This window comes from Streptopelia decaocto (assembly GCF_964273445.1).
Source record: "Streptopelia decaocto genome assembly, chromosome: 7".
Lineage (NCBI taxonomy): Eukaryota > Metazoa > Chordata > Aves > Columbiformes > Columbidae > Streptopelia > Streptopelia decaocto.
Window position 1 is genome coordinate 27,663,453 of NC_138661.1, and position 20,652 is coordinate 27,684,104.

The following is a 20,652-nucleotide window of genomic DNA, read 5'->3' on the forward strand; positions in this document are numbered from 1 at the left end:
AGCAACAGTGGTCTTGGGTAGGGGCAACAGTGCCTGTAACCAGTTGGGGGGGAGTATTAATCATGTGAATGCTCTCTTCTTGTGCTGAAATAAATCTGCATGGATAAAGTGTGTCTACGTGTCTTCTGGTTGAATTAAATCCTTTTTCAGATTCTGTCACACAAACTAGTACAGCATTCAGCTTTCTCTGCCAGCTGGCTTTCTTTTTCACAGTTATCTCCTGGTACTGTAGTTGTATTTTGCAGCTGTGTAAATAACTCGTATGTTCATCCTCCTGCGACTATTTCCTTGTTTTTCATTGTACTAATAGCACAGGCGAGGGTAGGGGCAGGGGGGCTGCAAGAGCAGAATTGCACTGCTGAGTGACCTAACTGCAAATTGATTTACTAAGCAGGGAGAGCATATTGGGTCGATACCAGTTTCTAGTCTGTTGGGCACGCTTGGTGTGTGAGGTCCTGGCTGGTGGACAGGCCCCGGTGCATACAGGCTGCACCTCGTGCTCCGCTCAGTCACGGTGCCCAATTGCCACCTATGTCCCCTTCCAGCAGATTTTCAACTAGTGCCTTCTAAGCTAGATTGCCAGTATTGCCAACAGCCTTTCTAATCGTGCATTCCCAGGCTGAATTTCTCCTTATCTTGGGCCAATGGGCGCTCAGGGCAGGGGTGTCCCACACCCGCTGGCATCTGGCCCCAAGTGCCCCAGGGAAGTGCGAAGTTACCAACAGCTACAGCAAACAGTTCATCCATTGCCTCTTTGTTTTTCCCACTCGCATGGTATTGATCTCGTCAGAGCTGGCGGATGTGGAGGTCTCTATCTAGGCCATGGTATTGGGTGGGCTTTGACAACTGAAGACGCCGCAGGCTCCTACAGAGCGTTTTCACCGTGCTTCCCGCAGGCCCTGCCGAGCTCAGCCTTCGAGTCTTTTGTAATTCCCAGAAAGTCAATTTGAATTAAATAGGATGACAGAAAATAGGCTGCAGCATCATCTCCTCGGGATGACTCAGAGTTACCCCAAGATCACGGTCAGCCCTGTCATTTAATCAGACCGGACACAGGCCGCCGCACGCCGCCGGGCTGTGCCGCTCTGCGGGTGGGGCGGTGCGGGTGCCGGTGGGTGCCCGCCATGCCCCGGCACCCAGCGCCGGATGAGCCCCGCCGCGGGGACGAGCCCAGCGCTGCCTCCCCCTCTCTCCCCACAGGCCGCGGCGCCTCCCTGTCGGGGCAGCGGGGCCCGGGCGCGGGGCGGGGCCGGGCCGAAGCGGGAGGGCGGGCCCCGCGCTGCCCCCGCCCCGTCTCGGCTCGGCCTGGCCCGGCGCAGCGCCGCTGGCGGGCGGGGAGAGCGTGTGGCGCGCCATGGCGCTGGGCTCGGCCTGGAAGCAGATGTCGTGGCTGTACTACCAGTACCTGCTGGTCACCGCGCTCTACATGCTGGAGCCCTGGGAGCGGACCGTCTTCAGTATCCTTCCGCCGCGGGGCCTGTGCGCGGCGCTGGGGCCGGGGCTGCGCTCCCCCTGCCGCGTCCTGCTCGGCGGCGGGTGCGGGGGCACCGCCGGCCGTGCTGCTGCTGCCGCCGCCTCCCCGGCGGGTGCGGTGCCGGACGGGCCACCCGGTGCCGGGGGGCGGCTGGGCCGTGTCGCGCTGAGGGCGGCTGGGCGCCGGCGGGGCTTTCTGGGGTGAGGCCGAGGGGCGGTGGGAGGAGAAGCGGGCGGGGCCGGCCCGGGGGCAGCTGCTCTGCTCTCGCCCCGCGGCGGGAAGGGGAGCGGCGGCCGCCGCCCGGGACCGGCTCGTCCCCTCCTGGCAGGCGGGGGCTCGGGCTCCTCGGTGTCACAAACTCGGGTGCACCCGAGCCGGGGAATAACCCGCATGCTGGTGATGCCCGTCCTGCCACTGGGCGCCTGGCGGTTCGTGCTCGGGCTTCAGTTTGTGTCTCGAAGTTATTTCCCCTTTAATTTTTCTCCTGTAGTGTTATGGTAGTTCTTTCTCCTGCTTTTTGCACTGAAATCTCAAGCTCTCTGCTCAGCACAGGTGTATTTCACCATTTCTTTTCTGTTTTTGCCTAGTGGAATGGAAATGTGCATGCTGCAAACCCTTGCAAGCTTATGTCTGCATGGCGCTTTTTCTTTTTTATTTATGACTTTTGTTGGATGAGTATTTAATCCTCAAGCTGGTAAATTCGTTTGGCTCTTTTGGAGTGAAAGAGCTTGATAGACACTTATGTGACGGTATGTGTATAAAGACTATAGATTTGTTTCTTTACCCAGCCCTTTAACACAGGCAGTATGTTCTTGCAGGTGTTCTTATGGTATCACAACTATTTATCTTTTAAGTGTGGCTATTTTGATCTCAACTTAAAATGATGTCTCCTGTGAATGACCCTGAGCCTTCTCCAGTTAATGCTGAGAGGCAAAGAGAGAAATTAATCAAAATATTAACAAAGAGGAGGGTGTAAGTAGTAGTGAGAAGCTGCTTTTACTGAGATACTGGTCAGTTTTTGTAAAGGAACTCACACTTGTTAGATAAAAGTGGCTGTCAAAGTTACAGCTGTATGATATGACATTATTTTTCCTGTGTAAAGTCCGTAGGAGTGGACATACCTTACTATTATTTTTTCAAGTATTACAGACTTACTGTGACCATTGTTTAAGTAGGGGTTCTTACCTTCAAAATGTGCTCCTTGCTAACATACCTTCCTCTTTTTATGCCACGTCTGTATCACTGAGGAAACTTAATCTTTGCTTTCTTTGCAATTGTATTAGCCGTACATATTTTTTTCTTTTGTATTAACTATGCATCTTTTTAATTTGTGAAAAAAATACTTAACTGAAAGTGTGTATGCTCATATTGCAGTTAAGTAACTGCTACTTAACTTAAAAGTGGCACAAGTTACTGCTTGTGATCTCGAGTCAGCAAAAATTGGTGTTTTTTCCCTCAAACTGGCCGCTTTCGCTGCCAGGTGCCATGGAGACACGGTGACCGTGGGAGTTGTTGGCGTGTGGCGCTGCTGCTCGTGCTCCAGAATCAGGAGTGAGCTCTGGTGTGGAAACGTGGAGTTATGAGTTGACCTTCATTTTAGTATCTCTTACTGTATAATCTTCTGGGACTAAAAATACACCAAGCAGCTAGTGTGCCCTAGTGAGTGCAGCTAATACCTCTGCTCTGCCACGGAGATGTCAGTCGTAGAGCATTTGTTTACGTGTGTGCTGTGGTGACTTCTGGAAGATGCAGAGCATGTGCAGCTCAGCTGGTTTCCTCTGTGGAAACTGAGTGCTGCTGACAGGTGTTATCATGCTTGTTAATCTCCAGTGCTTTTTATAGTGTCTCTGTATAAGTTTACTGAATCTCTGCAGGTAGTTGGATTAAATCAACAGGTTATTATTAATTTTGAGTACTTCTGAATTTCTGGAACCTTAAACTTTGAATGCCTTAATTTCCTTAGTCAAAGCTTCAAGAACCCTAGAGTTTGACAAAAATCCAGTTGTATGTATAGATTTGAAGGTGTCGTTCCACTTCTCTACTCGCTTCTCTAAGTTTTACAAAAGGTCCTCGTTAGGATTTCAACTCATAAAGTGGTCATTTGAAGATTGTTTAGCAGATAGCTTCATGTGAAGTTTGTTTTGTAGTGCAGTAATGTAGTGTCTGTAGTAGTAATGAGTGTCTGTTTGCTTAAGTGCACACACTTGACTCAGAGCTGTGCTGATGCTCCAAGGTTTTGTGAGTTAGAAAGGTGCATGTCACTACGTTACTCGCACTTTTCACTGCCCTTGCTGTTTCTTTTTCCTGAGCACTGCCAAACAGCACATAAATTGAGCTGCTTGCCCATGAACAGGGTCTGAGCGTAACATGCAGATGGAGAAATGAACCAGATGATGTAGTGACTTAAAGCCTGGAGGACGCTGGCAGCTAGAAATGGTTTCCTGACTTGATTACACTAACAGTACAACTTTCACACCAGATGTGTCTTGTGTAGCATAAATTAAATCTATTGAGTCATACTGTTCTGAGAAGTTGAACTCAGCATCTAATGGTGTCTGTTTAAAAATGGGTAGGTTGTCCACAAATAAGAACTTATATTCAGTGCAGCTACTCATATGATTGTGTGTTTGGTTTGGTGTGGTGGTGTATGTGGGTTTTTGTTGGTTTGTTTATTTTATTTTTTTGCAATGGCTGACTTTTTTCTGCTTGGCTGCAAAACTTGCTTAACACCTAGGAAGTTGCTTGTAAAAACATGTATCTTCTCAGTGTCCGTTTTCTGTTTTTCCTCCACCCTGTCCTCTTGTGTGCATGACAAGGCAGTGAGTAAGTTGCAAGGCATCCTTCCACAATTCAGCTAATCACTCCTACCAGTCTTCTGGTTTTCAGTGTTCAGCTGGTTCCTCCTGCAGCTACAATTGCTGAATACAGTTGACTGTGTCTGATTTAAAAATGTATTGTCATAACGTAGCTACCAGTAGAGTTTTGATGCTATAGTGATGTGATGTCTAATTCACTTCCAATTTTAAATGCTTTTTCCTCAACTGTAATTCAGATTCCATGCTAGTTTCCATTGTTGGAATGGCGCTGTACACGGGCTATGTGTTCATGCCTCAGCACATCATGGCGATATTGCACTACTTTGAGATCGTGCAGTGAAGATGAAGAACATAATTTCAAGACGTAATCGGGCTCTGAAATCTGGTCAACAAAGAATGAACCTCTTAGGTTTAACAAGATTTCTACCAATGTCAGAAAGACACAATTATGACTCTGAAGACTAGAAATGAGATATGTAGAGCAGGGACGTGGGATGTCCCCTATGTTGTGTTCATTCCTTTTAATTTTGCAAGACATGCCCTTGTATAGTAGTTTTGTCTACTTTAACATTGTGATTGTACTTTGATATCAGTATTTTCTTAACTTTGTGACAGTTTCAATATTGCACTGTGAAAGCTTTTCTTAATTGTAATTTTGAGTAAATCTTAATTGCCTTCTATTTTTAATCAGAAAGTCATCTTATTAAATGGGGCTTAAAGCTTTTGCTATTGTATGGTATGTATTTGCCTGGATATTTCTATTAATGCGTTTTGTAATAAAATACATCTAGATTCGTATTAGAGACATGGATATATTCGTCTAATGCTATTTACAAAAGTTAGTTTGTATGACTGAACTCAGGTGTACTGTTTGCTGTCCAAACTTTGTTCAACAGTATATTTGTGCGTATCACCTAAACTTGGAATTAGTGATTATTTCAAGTTTCTGTATTCCACCTGGTGGAGGAGGGCGGAGGAGATGAGGCGTTGAGATGGAGTGAAGGCTGCATTCGTTTTGTTTGGAGTAGTGCTGCAGTTTGGGGCTTTATCAAGTGGGGGAAAAAGGACTTTTCTTTGCTGACATAGGCCCATATAAGGCTTTGGGATAGCATTTTAAACCAACCCTGTTTTTCTAGCTACCAATTAAATTGTACTTTTACAGGATGATTTATTATGTTCTAATGGTTATGGTTTCTGCTAATTTTCACTTAACAGTGTAACTATGTCTAGGTTTTAAGGGGGTTTTCTATTGCTGCTAGCGTTCCAAACATGTTCTTGCTACAAATGACCAAAATACAGGGGTTTAAATGGACTTGAGTTACAACTACAGCAATAAGTAGCTGAATACTTGGCTGGAGTCCTGTCTTTTGTTTTTTTAATAGAGATTTTTTTCAGTTTTGTATTCAGAAATGTAAGATGGTGACAACCTAACTTTCCTAAGTGGAGGATTTTTTTTGTTGTTGTTTAAAAAATAAAAGTTTAAAAGCAGACCTTTGATGCAAAACTTTCTTTGAGGAGTTAGTGTGTTTGTCAGTGCTGCTTGCTTTCCTCAGACCTTTCCAAAAGGCAAAAAATGGTACTTGACCGAAGAATTGTGATTTTTTTAATTTTTTTTTTAATGGCTTAGTAAGAATAGGTACTGTTATATCTTTTATGCAATTTCTATTGAAATCAGGAATTATACCTAAATTGTACAACTAAATTTTTGTATTTTAGGTGTTTATTTAACTTTCTCAAATGCACACTCCTGAGAAAGGTGTTTTCCCCCCCTTTGTATTTGAGAACTTCACGTGTATTTGGTTAAAAACTCCGTTGTCATCTTGAAGCTATAAACAGTGGGTCTTAAACTTCTTAGGTGAACCCCAGCTTTCCTGAAGTCGGTAGGAGTCTCCCACTAAATTAGTGCCTCTGCTTATTAGTAACTGACTATCTAAACATAGGTAGGTTTTTTGGGGGTGGTTGTATGTGAGTATTTTAAGTATATATGGAGATAACAATAAGTTAACATACTCTTTTTGAAGTAATGTAGCATCAGTTCCTGCTGCCCGTGGACTACATTGATACTGTGATGTTTCTTTGCAAACTGCTACTGTGATTGATACATATCTACTGCTGTGAAAGGGGTTTAGTTGTCTGGCTGTTCGGGGAGGCCCTTCTGTGCTGTGGCATTAGGAATGTTAAGCATGATTTTTAGTTATGAAAGGTTTTATAGAAGGGCTTTGGTACACCGACTTTTGTTAGCTGTCTAATTTTTGTTGAGGAAAAAAAAGAATAACTGTGGTCTCCAGACACTGGTGTTATGCTGGAGTGGGCTTAATTGAAATCATATACTTGAATTCAATTTGCTAATTTGGGTATAGTCTTTTTCAGCATTTCTTCTTTTTAATTATACTTTGTTAAAGATGGAATAATTTCATTAATAAAGTTCTATGTGTTACTAGAGTTTGAATTTCTAGAAGAAAGTTTCTGCAATGTGTCCTTTTCATACAGTTGATCTAGTGAAGAGGTGGTTCAAAGCGTGATAATTACAAAGCAGAATAAGTTTTCCTTTTTAAGTAAGGCTGTTGGCAGGGATTTAAACATTAAATTTGGATAGTAAATGAATCATAAGGCTACCAGGTTTTCTCCCAGTGCAGTCCGCTTTATTGTCATGTTGGGGGGATCATATCCTCCTTGCGATAGAACAGTAAGCTTTTTCTGTGCAAGCTGGGGGTCACAGGCAGTTTAAATACCATTTGGAGACAGCTGATGAATTATGCCTCTGTTTAAACAGGGTGATAATAATTGAACCATTTGTACCGTAGATAAAGTTGAAAAAAAAAATTGTGAGGAATGAGGGAAAAAAAAAACAAACTGAGAGCCCTGCAAGTGGCTTTTTGTTAGTCTTTTAATAGTAATATCTCTCGGGGTTTAGATTGAGTCATCGGAAATAGGTGTTTAAAAATGCATCAAGTGTGTTACAGCACAACTGGCAGTACCTGCTCCATCAGGCAGCCCCCACCTGCAGCTGGCAGGGGCTGCACCCGTGGCATCGCCCGGCTTGGGGCGACTTGCCGTGCTGGTGGCCCCAGCCGGAGCCCCAGCCCTGGTGGCTCCCAGAGCCTGCTCTGCAGAGGCACCGGGGCTGCCAGGAGGGCCGGGCACTGGGGAGATAACCATTAAAAACCTTTGCAGTACGAGCTGCCGTAACCCAAAGAGGAAACTGAGATGCAGTATTGCAGGAAGTCAGTCTGCAGCCAGAAATGGGTCCAGGACGTGTGTGTATATATGTCCTGGGTCAGTTATATTTATGTGTGTGTGTATATATACACCCCTTTCATTTATATACTTACATAACCTGTTTATTTCTTGTCAGAAATCATTACCTAGCAATTACTTTGGAGGTACAGGCTGGTGTGTGTTGTGGTGGGTTTTTTTGTTTGTTTATTTGTTTTTCTGGTTTCTTAACTACCCTGTGAGGAAAACACCAGAGAACCCTAAATGGAGACCTCCTTGGCAAAAAAAAAAAAAAAAAAAAAATTGTTTGTGGATTTGTGTAAACATTCAATATTAGAAAGAAATGGTTGTGAAAGGAGCATAGCACTGTGGAGTTCAACCTTGTGCAATCGATGTGCATGGAATTACTGCCGGTTGGTGCAACTGGTGTGATATTGTGAAGGCTGCCCTGTTCTGTTCGGGGACAGCAATGACATCTGCACTGTATGTACTGAAGAAGGCGCACCTACTCTTGGCAAATCCATCTTATGCTGAGGTGAAGAGACACTATTTGAAAAGCTCTGATACCATGGGATGACTGGGATGTGCACAAAGCGGTGGGGACAGCAGCTGTCCTCTGTCACACCAGAGCATGACACTCTGGGGCTGGGACCCCAGGAAAGGTTTTCAGTGTCACAAGTTCCTTTCACTTGCTAATTTGCCCATGTTTCCAACAACTGCTATAGTGGGAAAACAGTTCCTTTCCTTCTTGCTGCCATGTTACCCAGACACCACAGGTTGGTGTGAGGGTTTTTTTGTTCATTTTTAGACAAAAGCTTGAAGCTTTCTATGTGTTTTATATTGTTTCTCTGATCTTCTAGGTCAGCCTTAAACAGCAGTCAACACAGTCAACACAGTAGCTGCTGTCTTTTCTGCCTTTTGTTTGTGTAGTGGTGGTGTAAGGAGAAAATCTGGCATCATAGTCCAGAACTGGATCAAACTTCCTTTATCTGGAATGGGGAGGGATCAAATTCTAGATCAGAAATATCCCAGCATGGAGTTTCAGCAGAAACCCCTCTGCTTTTCATAAACTTCATGTTCATTACAATATCCTCAATCCATGTGAAGTGTCATGGCGTGATCGAAAACTGAGTAATTATGACCATCCTCTCCCTGAGAGTTTGGCTGGATAAGAGCTGAATAGGCCCTGATATAAACCTGATTCAAACACCGATCTGATTGCTGAAGTATCATTAAAGTAAAGCTTTTTTTTTTTTTCCCCCACAATAGTTTTGCAGTTGCCGCAGGTGTCGGTCTCAAACATTTCAGGTACTTACAGTTAAATAAAATGGGGAATTACATTACGTAATATCTTATCTCTAGATGTTTAACACTGTGTACAAAAGCTGGGAGGCGGCCTTGGCTGCGCGTCAGGCAGTGCCGAGGCTGTGTTGCTGGCGCACCTCTCCACAGCGCTCCGTGGGTTCAGTGACCACCCAGCATGTACGCTTTACACAGTTCGGCTTATTCATGGGTGGACTTCTTCTCCTATTAGAAAAGCACAAGCAGACCCCCAACAAAACTCCCAACCAAACTGACTTTAAGGTACTGGGTAGAACATTGTTTTGTAGGTTGCACTTCTTAATTTACAGAATCACACATGGAATCACAGAATGTTAGGGTTTGGAAAGGACCTCGAAAGATCATCAAGTCCAATGCCCCTGTCAGAGCAGGAACACCTAGATGAGGTTACACAGGAATGTGTCCAGGTGAGTTTTGAATGTCTCCAGAGAAGGAGACTCCACAACCTCCCTGGGCAGCCTGTTCCAGTGTCTGTCACCCTCACTGAGAAGAAGTTTCTTCTCAAATTTAAGTGGAACCTCTTGTGTTCCAGTCTGTACCCATTGCCCCTTGTCTTATCATTGGTTGTCACTGAGAAGAGCCTGGCTCCATCCTCATGACACTCACCCTTTATATATTTATAAACATTAATGAGGTCGCCCCTCAGTCTCCTCTTCTCCAAGCTAAAGAGCCCCAGCTTCCTCAGCCTTTCCTCATCAGGGAGATGCTCCATTCCCCTAATCATCTTTGTTGCCCTACGCTGGACTCTCTCCAGCAGTTCCCTGTCCTTCTTGAACTGAGGGGCCCAGAACTGGACACAATATTCCAGATGTGGTCTCATCAGGGCAGAGTAGAGGGGGAGGAGAACCTCTCTTGACCTACTATCCACCCCCCTTCTAATACACCCCAGGATGCCATTGGCCTTGCTGACCACAAGGGCACAGTGCTGGCTCATGGTCATCCTGCTGTCCACCAGGACCCCCAGGTCCCTTTCCCCTACGCTGCTCTCTAATAGGTTGTTCCCCAACCTATACTGGAACCTGGGGTTGTTCCTGCCCAGATGCAAGACTCTACACTTGCCCTTGTTATATTTCATTAAATTTTTCCCCACCCAACTCTCCAGCCTGTCCAGGTCTCACTGGATGGCAGCACAGCCTTCTGGCGTGTCAGCCACTCCTCCCAGCTTGGTGTCATCAGCAAACTTGCTGATAGTACACTCTGTTCCCTAATAGTGAATGAGATTATTATATACATGTACAATTTATAAGATGCATCTGTTTATGGATCAGGTGTTTAGTCTTCATAATACAAATGTACTGAAGTATGCTTTAGTTTGGAAAGAGCCCTATCAAGTATCGGAGACTCTTGTTTTAGACTTTCAAGAGTTCCCTGTGCTTTGCTGTTGCTAAGATTCGTGGTGCAGAAGTATATAACTCCGTGGCATTTTGGAGTCCGTTAAAGAGATTCCACTTTCCTCTTTGGAGAAGACTCTCTGTTAATGGCATTCTTCATTCTGGAGGACTTTTAAAATAAGTTACAGTGATTCTAATATAAAATTGGTTTATTATGTAAAATCAAAGGGAAGGTGCCTGTAGTTGATTTGAGATACTAAGGAAGAGAGGCTGGAAATTAAAATTTTAGTTATCTTTGTACAAGTGCCAGGATGGTCTGAGGGTTGAAAATTCTTTTACAAAGCTTCTGGTTTCTGTGAAACTTTAACTCTAGCAAAATGTGTTTTTCTAATATATTGAAAAATGTAGGAGTTGTTTCCCTAAACAGAAAGTGTAACCTTGTTTTAAAACTGAAGCTGATACCTGTACCAAATGCCAAACCTCACTAGACAAAAGAAAGTAAATATTTCATGTAAATATACCAGTTAGCAAGTTAGGAGCCTTACATTACAGAAGAGTTGGTTTAGTTGGTGATGAGTTAGTGGTGTAGTTAGTGATTATACCACTGCATATTTATACTGTGGCTGGAATGTGCACACCCATGGTTTGACCTCGGTTGGAGATCCTGCATGCCATGAAGGCATCAGGTAGCACTGGTAGGATGTCACAGTGACTTATTATATGTTTGCTGTGATGGTGTTTAGGATTAGAGACTGAATAATCATCCTAAAGCCTTTACTGTTACATCTCATGTTACATATACAGATGTTTTGATGAAATAAACTGATGGAAAACCCTGCGGCCCTGACACCTGTCTGAAGCTAGACAGAGAATCAGGGAGCAGTAATCGCTAAATTGGATATAGGACGTGCCAGTTGCAGACAGATAATCTTGCAGCAGTAATCGCTAAATTGGATGTAGGATGTGCCAGTTGGAGCCACAAAGCAAACATAAGAAGCTTGGAAAAGATGATGTGTTTGTGCAGGGACCAGCCGTCCTCCCTGCTGGCGGGATCACACTGGTGAGCTGTCACAGCCTGTTATGGCCAAAACATGCTTTTGTACGTTAACAAAAGACTTTTAATGTGTGCTATGTATAATATCAATCTTGCCACAGCAATAAGTTTCATTATGTAGGGTTATGTTGAGGGTGTTATAATGGTGAAAAGTTGACTGATTTTATAGATGGCTCTTCTAGTCTTTATTGCTTGAATTTTGGAAATGAAGCATGTGATTAATAAACAGCTTACTACTATCTTACTAAAAAAAAAAAAAAAAGAAAAAAAGAAAAAAAACCCACAACCCTGTCCTGGTATTTCTCCTATTAAATCCTGTTAAAGAGGTTATGCAGGTAACGTTTGAGGAAGAAGCCCAAGATTCAATTTATGGTTGTAGCTGGTTGCTATCTCATTAAAACTGACAGTTCTTGGATGTGAATCTTCGTAAGCCTGAATGTTCCTGTACTAGCTCCCTGCTCTAAGATCTGATGGTTGGAACTAACGGGTGATCAACACTTTACTAATATTCACACAGTTACAACTTTATGTCTGACGCATCTGATTTTTATTCATGCTTGTATCTGCAGGTGGAATTGTCTTGATGTACCTTGCATTTTGTGCTCCCTGCAGTTTGAGATGGACAGTTTACCTCAGGCCCATATTTCATGATGACAAGATGTACTACATGACCTCCCAAATAATTTTTTTGGGAAAAAAAATTGTCTTGGCAGTGATTGATCTTACTTGTCTTTTCTGTGAAGTTTGTTTGCTTGTTTTGGGTCTACCAAGGGAGAAAAACTAAGTATTTTTGATCACATAAGAATTTAAACCAGAAGTCCTCTGCCCAAGGTTTGTGTTCCTCTCCTGCTTCTGTAGTGATTAGCTGTTGTCTCTTCCATTTGGATTGTTTTTCCTTCAAGCTGTTCTTGCTTTGTACACTTCAAAAAGCAAGAAATGGATGCTTTTGAATACTTTTTTCAGTGTTGCTATATAATACACACTGGTAAGATTGTGAAATTCTGGAAGACATCTTTGCGTAATATTCTTGCTCGCATAATAGGCTTGTGCTATCAGATCATCTGAGGAGTTATCCAAAGGTATGCTTGGTCTGAATTTAAATATCCAGTTGCTGGTGCCAGATTCCTGACAGCTTGTTCTTTTGCTTTTGTTATATTACTGGCTCAAAACACATTTTGGAGAGAAAGTCCCCTGTATTGTATCCCAGGACCCAAGAAGTTTCTATGCTTGGGTAATACTTACTGAATTTTAATCAGAATTAGCAGGTAGTTCTGAAACTCAGGATTGAATTAGTAGGTGATTATATTAAATTATTTCTTGGACATTGGCCTTGTTTTAAAAACAAAAATCTTCAAAACCCCTCCTGTGTAGTTGTAGGAGTATTTATTCCAGCAGGCTGGACAAAAAGGTGGTGCTTAGATCAAAGTGACTGAGGATAAAATGAATAGTCTGTCTGTCTTAGACCTCAGAGACAGGGGTCATATTTAGGTGATCTGCTGAGCTCCTGGTAACTAATCCAATGGAAAGGTGGGCTCTGCTGGAAAGGGATCAAGGGATTATCTATACCCAGAGAACAGGAGATGGCTTCTGTTGGAGACTTTCTGGGTTGGAACCGAGCTGCAGGGTGTGCCTGTGCAGTGGGATGGTGCCCAGTGCTGAGATCGAGCAATACCCTGCATAAGGTCTTGTGCAACTTCCCTACATTTCCTTGGCAAGAGGGTTACATTAGGCCATGCTTACACAGAAAAGATTGAAAAGTGTTTGCAAGGAATCCTGAACAAGCTGAAGCATACAGAGGTGCAAGCTCTGATCTCTGTGCTGTGCTGTATGGTGTGAGGTGGACAGCCTTTAGACATCTGCACGGCATCTTAGTTTTCAGTACTGTTTCTGATAAATGTGACGTGTACTTGTGTGCACAAAGGTTCTGTCTTGTGCCTTTTGAAAATCATAAGGCTTGTTCAGATGAGTTCCTTCTTTGGCTGATGACTGCAATCTGGGCAGCAGATGCTATGCTAATTGATGGTCTCCAGATTGATTGATGATGGTAGTATTTATCCCATGATATATGAGTGTCATGGATGTCCTTACCTGCTGCAAGGAGCAGCCCTGTTGTGAAAACCTCTTTTGCCTCATAGTCCAGCAGCATCTGAACTCTTCATACAGCTACTGAAAAACAGTTTGTTTTGTGCATTAGAGTAGTTTCTACTCTGATATACTTTCTCAGATAGTTTCAGGACTAGATTAGAAGGACAGTAGACAGAAAAGGGAAACATGGATAGGAGAAACAAAAATTGATACATGTCTATTTTGTTTCACCTGGTGAATTACCACCTGTGTTTTGATAGTTGGAGACTGGAGTTACCAAGGGTAAAGCACTGCATTACAGTAACAAAGGAAAACATGGAAAGTAGCAGTGGTGATGCTGCGGTGAGGGTCTGCTGTGGCCACCTGCCTGTGGGAGTGAAGATGGTGAATTTTTTTTTGCAAAAGGTTTACTTATAAGCAAGGTGCTTGCTAGTGAACTAGGAGGCCAAAAAAGAACACACAGGAAGTGGAAAGAAGGAAGGACATGCCACAAAAGAGATGTATATAAGCATTGCTTAAATAAACAGATTGCTGCATTTGATTAAATTACTTGTTATGTGGAGGAAGACAGTGGTGGGTACTCTTGTACCATGACTTCAGAATGGCTTTTGACACAGTCTACCTCAGTGTTTTCTTCCGGACCAGAGGGAGTATGAGTGAAGTGAAGGGACTGTTTGGTGGTTTGAACTGGCTGGATCACTGGACTCAGTTGCTCATGTTCATTTGTAAGGTGGTTAAAAGCGGAGTACTCGGTAAGGTGACACTGGGGCTGGTGTTCAGTATCTTTTTAGATGCCCCTGATAATTAGACAATATTCCTCTATGAGCGAGGGAGTTAATATACTGAAAGATAGAGCTTAGGTTTGGGATTTGTCTGACATAAACCTCGTGCAGTTTGACAAGGAGAAGTGCCAGGTTCTGCCCTGATGCAGAATAAACCCCATGCAGCTTTGCTGAGACAACACCTGGGGACTGCAGTGGCATGGGCTGAACATGAGCCAGCAGTGAGTTCACAGCATAAATAAGTTAGCCTGTACGCTGGGCTACAGCAGGAGAGCATGGCCACCAGCTCAAGGAAAGTGATTATCCTCTTCATGCTGTTGAGGCTGCAGCTGTGATACTGCTTCTGGTTTTTAGACTCTTTGGTTCCAAAAGCATGGTGAGAAACTAGAGAGGGTCCAAGAGCCTGCAGAGACAGTTAGGAGTTAGCAGCACATTTCTTAGAGAGGTGGTGAAACCTCTGCCCTTGAAGATTTTCAAGACTTAGCTGAACAAAGCCATGACTAACCTGACTGGAACTAGTGCTTGCGATAGTCCTGCTTTCAGTGGGAGGTTGGGTGAGGTGATCTCCAGAAGTCCTGTCGAACTATATGCTATTGTTCTTTAAAGACTAAGGAAAAAGTCAGACAAAGGAGTAATACCAAAAAGTTCACATGGGTCATAATAGCAATTGAAGCAGTAGGCATTAGGAGAATTATACAGAACCCAAAGTGTTAGAAACTCACAGGATGACAGAGTGAAAGTACAGGGAATGTGCTGAGATGGCACTGATGACGTGGTCCCAAGATGATCTTTATGGCAACATTGCATTTTCCTCAGTGCTATTATTAGTCAATAAAAACATACAGTTAATGACACTGAAAACAACAGAACAGAAAGCACTAGCTTCTGAGCTTGAAATAAGAAAAAGACTCAGGAGAGCCATGTGCTGCAATATCGTGGAAATCTGTTTCCTATAAAACTGAGCAGCTTGTGAGCTGAGCAGAATTGTTTACCTTCTCATGAGCTCTGTTTTCAGAATAGGTGTCTCATGGCCTTGCCCTGCACTTTGTTGCTGTTGGTACAATATTAAAGTGACTTTTGACTCTTTTTTTTTTTAATGTGTGTCTTGGAATGTGTGTCCTGAGTCGTCTTCTCGGCTCAAAGGTTGATTTATCTTTATCCACCTTGAGGGACTTTTGTACTCAAGAGTTAACATGTCATAGTCATGAATGACTCTGCTGTTAAGAAATCAAAACTTCTCATCTTTATTTTCTGTAAAATATTGGTTCTGGAAGAGAAGAGAAGAGGAGAATCTAATTTCTAATAATTCAGTTTGAAGCTGTTCCCTGTGGAACTTGAAAATAGCTTATTTGTGAGAGCTGATTGTTCTCATGAAAGGCTTGGTCTAAATCAGAGAAAACAAGTCTGCTTTTGCAGTCAGTATTTATGGAATAGTTTTTTTCTTTCCTTTTGTTTATTATAGAATTGCTGTTGATGTTCTTTTGTGAATTCCTGACCGATGTGTGGTTAAAAACAACTGTTAAAAAGGAATGCTTTGTTGTCTCCCAGTTCTGGATCACCATCCACAAGAAAAAAACACTTTGTAAAGAACATTTTTTTCTAGATGTCAGAACACTTAAAAAGTGCCGTTTAGGAGGCTTCAGGCAGAGCCTAGACCTTTACTTTGTGTTCTTTTCCAGTACTTGAAAAAGCTGGGAGGGAGCTCCTGCTCTTGCTAGAGGTGATTTTTAGCTTCTTTTGACTATAAGGGCTCTGAGATCTTGGCAAAAAACAAGGCTTTGTGTAACTGGCATTTCTCGTCACTATGCCCAGCTTAAAGGAGGAGGGATGTGGTTACCCCTGCTAGCTGAAATTGGTGCCAGCTTTACTTACGTAGCTAAAATGCAGTCATATGGTCACTCAGAGAAGGGGAGAACCCAGGTCCCAGTCCCTGCTTTCACATCTGAATGAATTTAGAAGAGTATTAAGGAGGCTGTAGCTTTCTTATTGGCACATGTCCAGATGAAGTATCCCTCGATCCATGCTATGTGTTTGGCCCCAAGTGCATTAGCTTCCAGTTTTTCTTTCTTTTCACCCTGGGAATGAGACAGGTTTCCCACTGACAACTCAATTGATGTGTCAGGGTAACGACACCTGATCCACACAACACCCCTGGCCCCCTGGCAACAACTCTGAACGCAGTGACTTACGTTTTGAGTGACAGCACTCAAGGAATTAGAGCTCACCTCTACGGTGCGGGTGAAGCTTGTGCAAATAGTCTGTGCTCTCCATTTAATTAGCCTGTTTGTCATACTAGCTTGATGTACTGGTATAACAAGCCATAACATCAGGTAATTATGAACATCAAACAAGAACTGCTTTGCTTTTCAATAAGGTGTAAGTTTAGGGTTTCTAGTTCAAATCAACCTCTTCATAAAGCCATCAGCCAATGCCAACCCCCCCAAGAACTGCCCCTGAAGGGGAGTGCTGCGTGCCAACACGCAGTCAGCGAGGGTGGGAGCTTGCACGGGTGAAAAGGAAACAACATCTGTGTGTCTGGAAGTGGCTGATTCACCAGCTGTTCCCAGCTGTGCGCTTTTGCAGAGCTCTGTTCCAATTCGACAGTCAGTTTGGGGACTGCTAGCACACCGAAAAGTAGTGCACGGTTTGTAAGAGAAAGGAGCCTGTTTGCCTGGTCAACAGGGAGTCATCTAGAGTTTTGGGACTCAAATTGTCGTCTGATTGTTCTTGTCCTTACATGTCTTTTCAAGATGCATGGTGTATGTATCATATGCTTGTGCAAATGAAGGAACAAACCAGGTGATCTGTGGTGGGGTGGGGCTATTACCTGTCTGATTATGAAGATTTTCCTCATCTCTAACTATAATCTTTCCATCTAAGCTTATTGCTACCTGCCCTGTCCACCGTGAACAAAGATGGCTGATTGTTCCTTTTCTCTTTGCAACAGGTTTTTTTTTTTATATACTTGAAGACTGGAGGGATGAGGTGGGGAATTAACAATCTTCTGTAAGCTGAATTGCCTCAAACCTTTTCTGAAACTGGATGTTATCTCAGTTCAGGCTTTATCAGTGTCAACTGAAGTAGAAAAATTGTATCCTGAAAGACACATTAAATAATCCTGTGACGCTTGACTTTTCACAGTACACGATACTGACTTGCCTGCTGCTTCAGGTTGTCTTCCTATCCTCTTAAGAGCTGTTACCTCGTCAGCCATTTCCTTATGCAAATTCATCCAGTTGAGTATTACTATGAAAATGCAGTGCTTGACATAAGTCCCTGCTCAGTTTGTCTCCTTTTCCAGATTGCTTCTCCAATTTGTTTATTATGAATTCTGTTTGCCATCCAGTATACTTGCAGTTCTCTCTACTTTCTTCTATGCAAACTTAATAAGGTTATTTATTCCATTGTCCAAATTACTAGTGAAAGCACTGAAAGAAGTTGGAAGTGGTGTAGTTATCCATGAAATACCCAACTCAATGCATATTTCCTTTTTGGCAGGGAACCATGGATAATCACCCCTTAGGATAAGTGTCTGATGACTTTTGCAGCCATCCTATGGTGGCTTGATCTAATCTTTGCTTCTGCAGCTTACTTACAAAATTATCATGTTAGGTGACATCGAAGACCTTTACTGAAATTGAGTTTTGACATCTATTGCCTCTTTCCTGTCCACAAGGCATCTTGGCCTATTGTGGAAGGAAATTAGATCAGTTTTATATGATTTGTTCCCTGCCATTCATCTGCTTTAGTACCTTTGGTGGTTTTACAGATGGTATGATTTATTCTAGTAGTTTTCTGGTGATTGAACATGGCAGGTTTTTAATTTGCAGCTCCTCTTTTTCCTCTCCTTGTTAGAGGTGCAGTAGATTTTCCATGTGCCAGAAACCACCTATGAGTTCTCCAGGATGATCATCAACACTTCTGGGATTAATTCCTCTGTTTTTTTAATTATTCTAGGACAAACAACGTTATGCCCAACCAATATGAAAAGGACGGCGAAGTTACCATTAACCTGTTCTTATTGGGGCTTTTGGCTTAAAAATTCAAGATACCTGTTAATCTCTGCTTTTATTTCATTACTTTTCTTTGTGTTTAAAATATTTTTCTTCAAAATACTTGAGTAACTGTGCCATATGTAATATTATCCTTTTTGTTGTTGGTATTAATTGTATTAACCATCTGCATGATGCTGACATTTCTAGTGAAGACACAAATATGAGGATGTTAAATGTTTTGAACTTGTGCAATTTTAAAAAATATTTTTATTGTTTTTCTGAATTCCTGTTCCTATTCTAAATTTCCTATTCCTCTAGCTGCTGAAGTATTTGTGTTAATGTTCCATCTCACTTTGTCTTGCCATTCCTGGTTTTGTCCCTAGGCACTCCTGCTATTCTTTTGTACTCATCTTTAGTAGTATGACCTAGATTGTTTTCTGTACACTTCCACCTTTTTATCTGAGGTCAATAAAGAACTTCTGTGTAACTTCTTTGAGGAACTGGAATCCTAATTACTTTTCCTTTTTTTTTCCCTTTAATACAGAGTAAGAGTTTGTAACAGTGAAGTTTCTTTAAGTTTGCCTCGTCTTGACAGTAATTTTCTTAATATCTTTTACTCAGGTTTCCAAAGGACCCCTCCGTCTATCATTTCTGTCACCTTTACTTTACCAGTTGATTCCTCTCTAGGTGTTACCACTGAATCCAGCAGACCTTCCTCATGTCCCTGTCCCTTCCCTCTGTGTCAGAAAGTGCCTTTATTATCACCATCCACAGGGCTATGTCCTGCTGCACTTCTCCTCTCAAAAGCAGCCTGGGCAGGCAGTTCCCTGTTGTTCCTGCTTTCTGAGTGATGTGTCCACGTGAGGGGAGCGTGTTCACTGGAAGCCTCATCCACATAACTGATCAGTCCTTGGTGTGACATCTTCATCTTTGTTTTCCTCTTCAGTCCTCACTGTTACCAAAGGGTGGGCTTAACTTCTGAAGTGATCCAGACCTCACAGTGTTCTCAAAATAAAATACAGCAACTTTTCTTCTTTCTAACTTAGCTATCCTTCCAGAAGAAACTCCACCTTTTCACATGTATGTGGTAGAGCGAACCATATGGCCTGTGGATCAGTACCTCTGCCTAGAGGCCATACAGTCCACCCCATGCTACTGTGGAGCCCTGTACAGCTCTTGTATGTGGTGTTGACCCATACCAGGTGATGAGAGGAGTGGAAGATGGGGAAGGGAAGAGATGCACATCAGTTATTGAAGAGAGGAGGACATGTTGTAAGACCACTGAATACGTAGCAAATGGATTGTGCAGCCTAATCAATTGCAAACCATAATAATTTCTGTTCCTCAGCACTGCAGGCACTGAGGTATGAAACATTGTTCAGCACCCTTCTTCCCACTCTGGGATGCTACTTAGGCATCTTAGTAAAAACCTTGTGTGCAGTGTCTGAAGAAAAATGGAGCAACTTAAATTTTTTGCAAATCACATCCAGGGCTAGGAAAGCATCTGCATTGTTATGGAAAGGGAGGAGAGCTGCTGATCAGATGTATGATGCTTCCTATGCCACTCTATTCTCATTTTAAAGGGGAGTCAAAGTATAGCAGTCAGGAAAGAATGCATGACAGGTGCCTTGAAATAAATTGGACATTTTTCAAAATGGAAATGTGAGTGACCTGGAAATATGTTTAGGCAGGGATAATAAGAAACCCCATAGGAAAATATTCCCTTCTCTCTCCCCACATTGTTGTCCTTCCTGGCAGACATAAGCAGTGTGTAATATTTACTTTGAGCTGGTGAAGCTGGGAGAGGGCAGAGCCAAGGCTGAAATCTCCAGAGGCTGGATGTGTTCTTTGTGGAGCAGAAAAAAAATTGGAGATGGACAGTGGTGGGGGAAGATGAAGAGGGCTGGCTGCAGGGGGGCAGCAGGGAATACAGATGAGAAACCCTGAGCTAAACATGTTCTCTGTAGGGCTCATCACCTGAATAAATGAGGCATTTCATCGTTACTTCAATTAATTCGAAGGTATCTATCCAAGGCTACCTGATACAGGTAAAGAAGCTGAAGGGAGCTGACAACCACAGAATATTGATAGGGCTGGTCTCTGAAGTGGAGAGCAGAGCTTTGCACACTGAGACTGGGAAAATTGTCAGCTTGTCATCAAAATCTGAAAAGCCAACAAATTCCACAGAAACCCTGGGTGGTTTTCTGATGCTCACTGGTGAAAGCTCCTCCTTTGGTAACTAAAATGAAACTGAGTTGGGAGAGAGAAACAGTGGTGTAGGACGTATAGATTATAGCAGCAGACAATTCTGTGACACTTAGAAGACTTTGTTCAGATTCTCACTGGGTAAAACATGTTGTAGCTCACTTTGTAACTTTGCTGAAGCTGGCAGGGGTACAGCCTACCCCTTCGGGTGCTTCTAAGGAATGGCAAAGCCCTTTGCCTCCCCTTGGATCCTTTCTCTTTCCACCTGGTGCCCACTGGCAGCAGATCCAGCGCCTCGGCTGCAGGTTGAGCTGGTCTGCAGTGAGGGGCCTTGTGGTCCGGACCTGGTGAGC

General features: G+C 43.1%; 1 protein-coding gene across 1 annotated transcript; it reads left to right on the plus strand.

Annotated features, from left to right (window-relative positions):
- Positions 1 to 1,273: 1,273 nt before the first annotated feature.
- Positions 1,274 to 5,780, plus strand: SPTSSA (serine palmitoyltransferase small subunit A). Its single transcript, XM_082059158.1, has 2 exons — positions 1,274 to 1,457; positions 4,527 to 5,780. Exons 1-2 carry the CDS (start codon positions 1,355 to 1,357, stop codon positions 4,628 to 4,630), a joined length of 207 nt encoding a protein of 68 aa, XP_081915284.1. The 5' UTR covers positions 1,274 to 1,354; the 3' UTR covers positions 4,631 to 5,780.
- The last annotated feature ends 14,872 nt before the right edge of the window (positions 5,781 to 20,652 follow it).

Bases quoted from the DNA above. Each gene is read 5' to 3' on its own strand.
- SPTSSA (XM_082059158.1), top strand. From the start codon at position 1,355: ATGGCGCTGGGCTCGGCCTGGAAGCAGATGTCGTGGCTGTACTACCAG. The intron at 1,458-4,526 runs GTATCCTTCCGC...ACTGTAATTCAG, and splicing joins CTGGGAGCGGACCGTCTTCA to ATTCCATGCTAGTTTCCATT.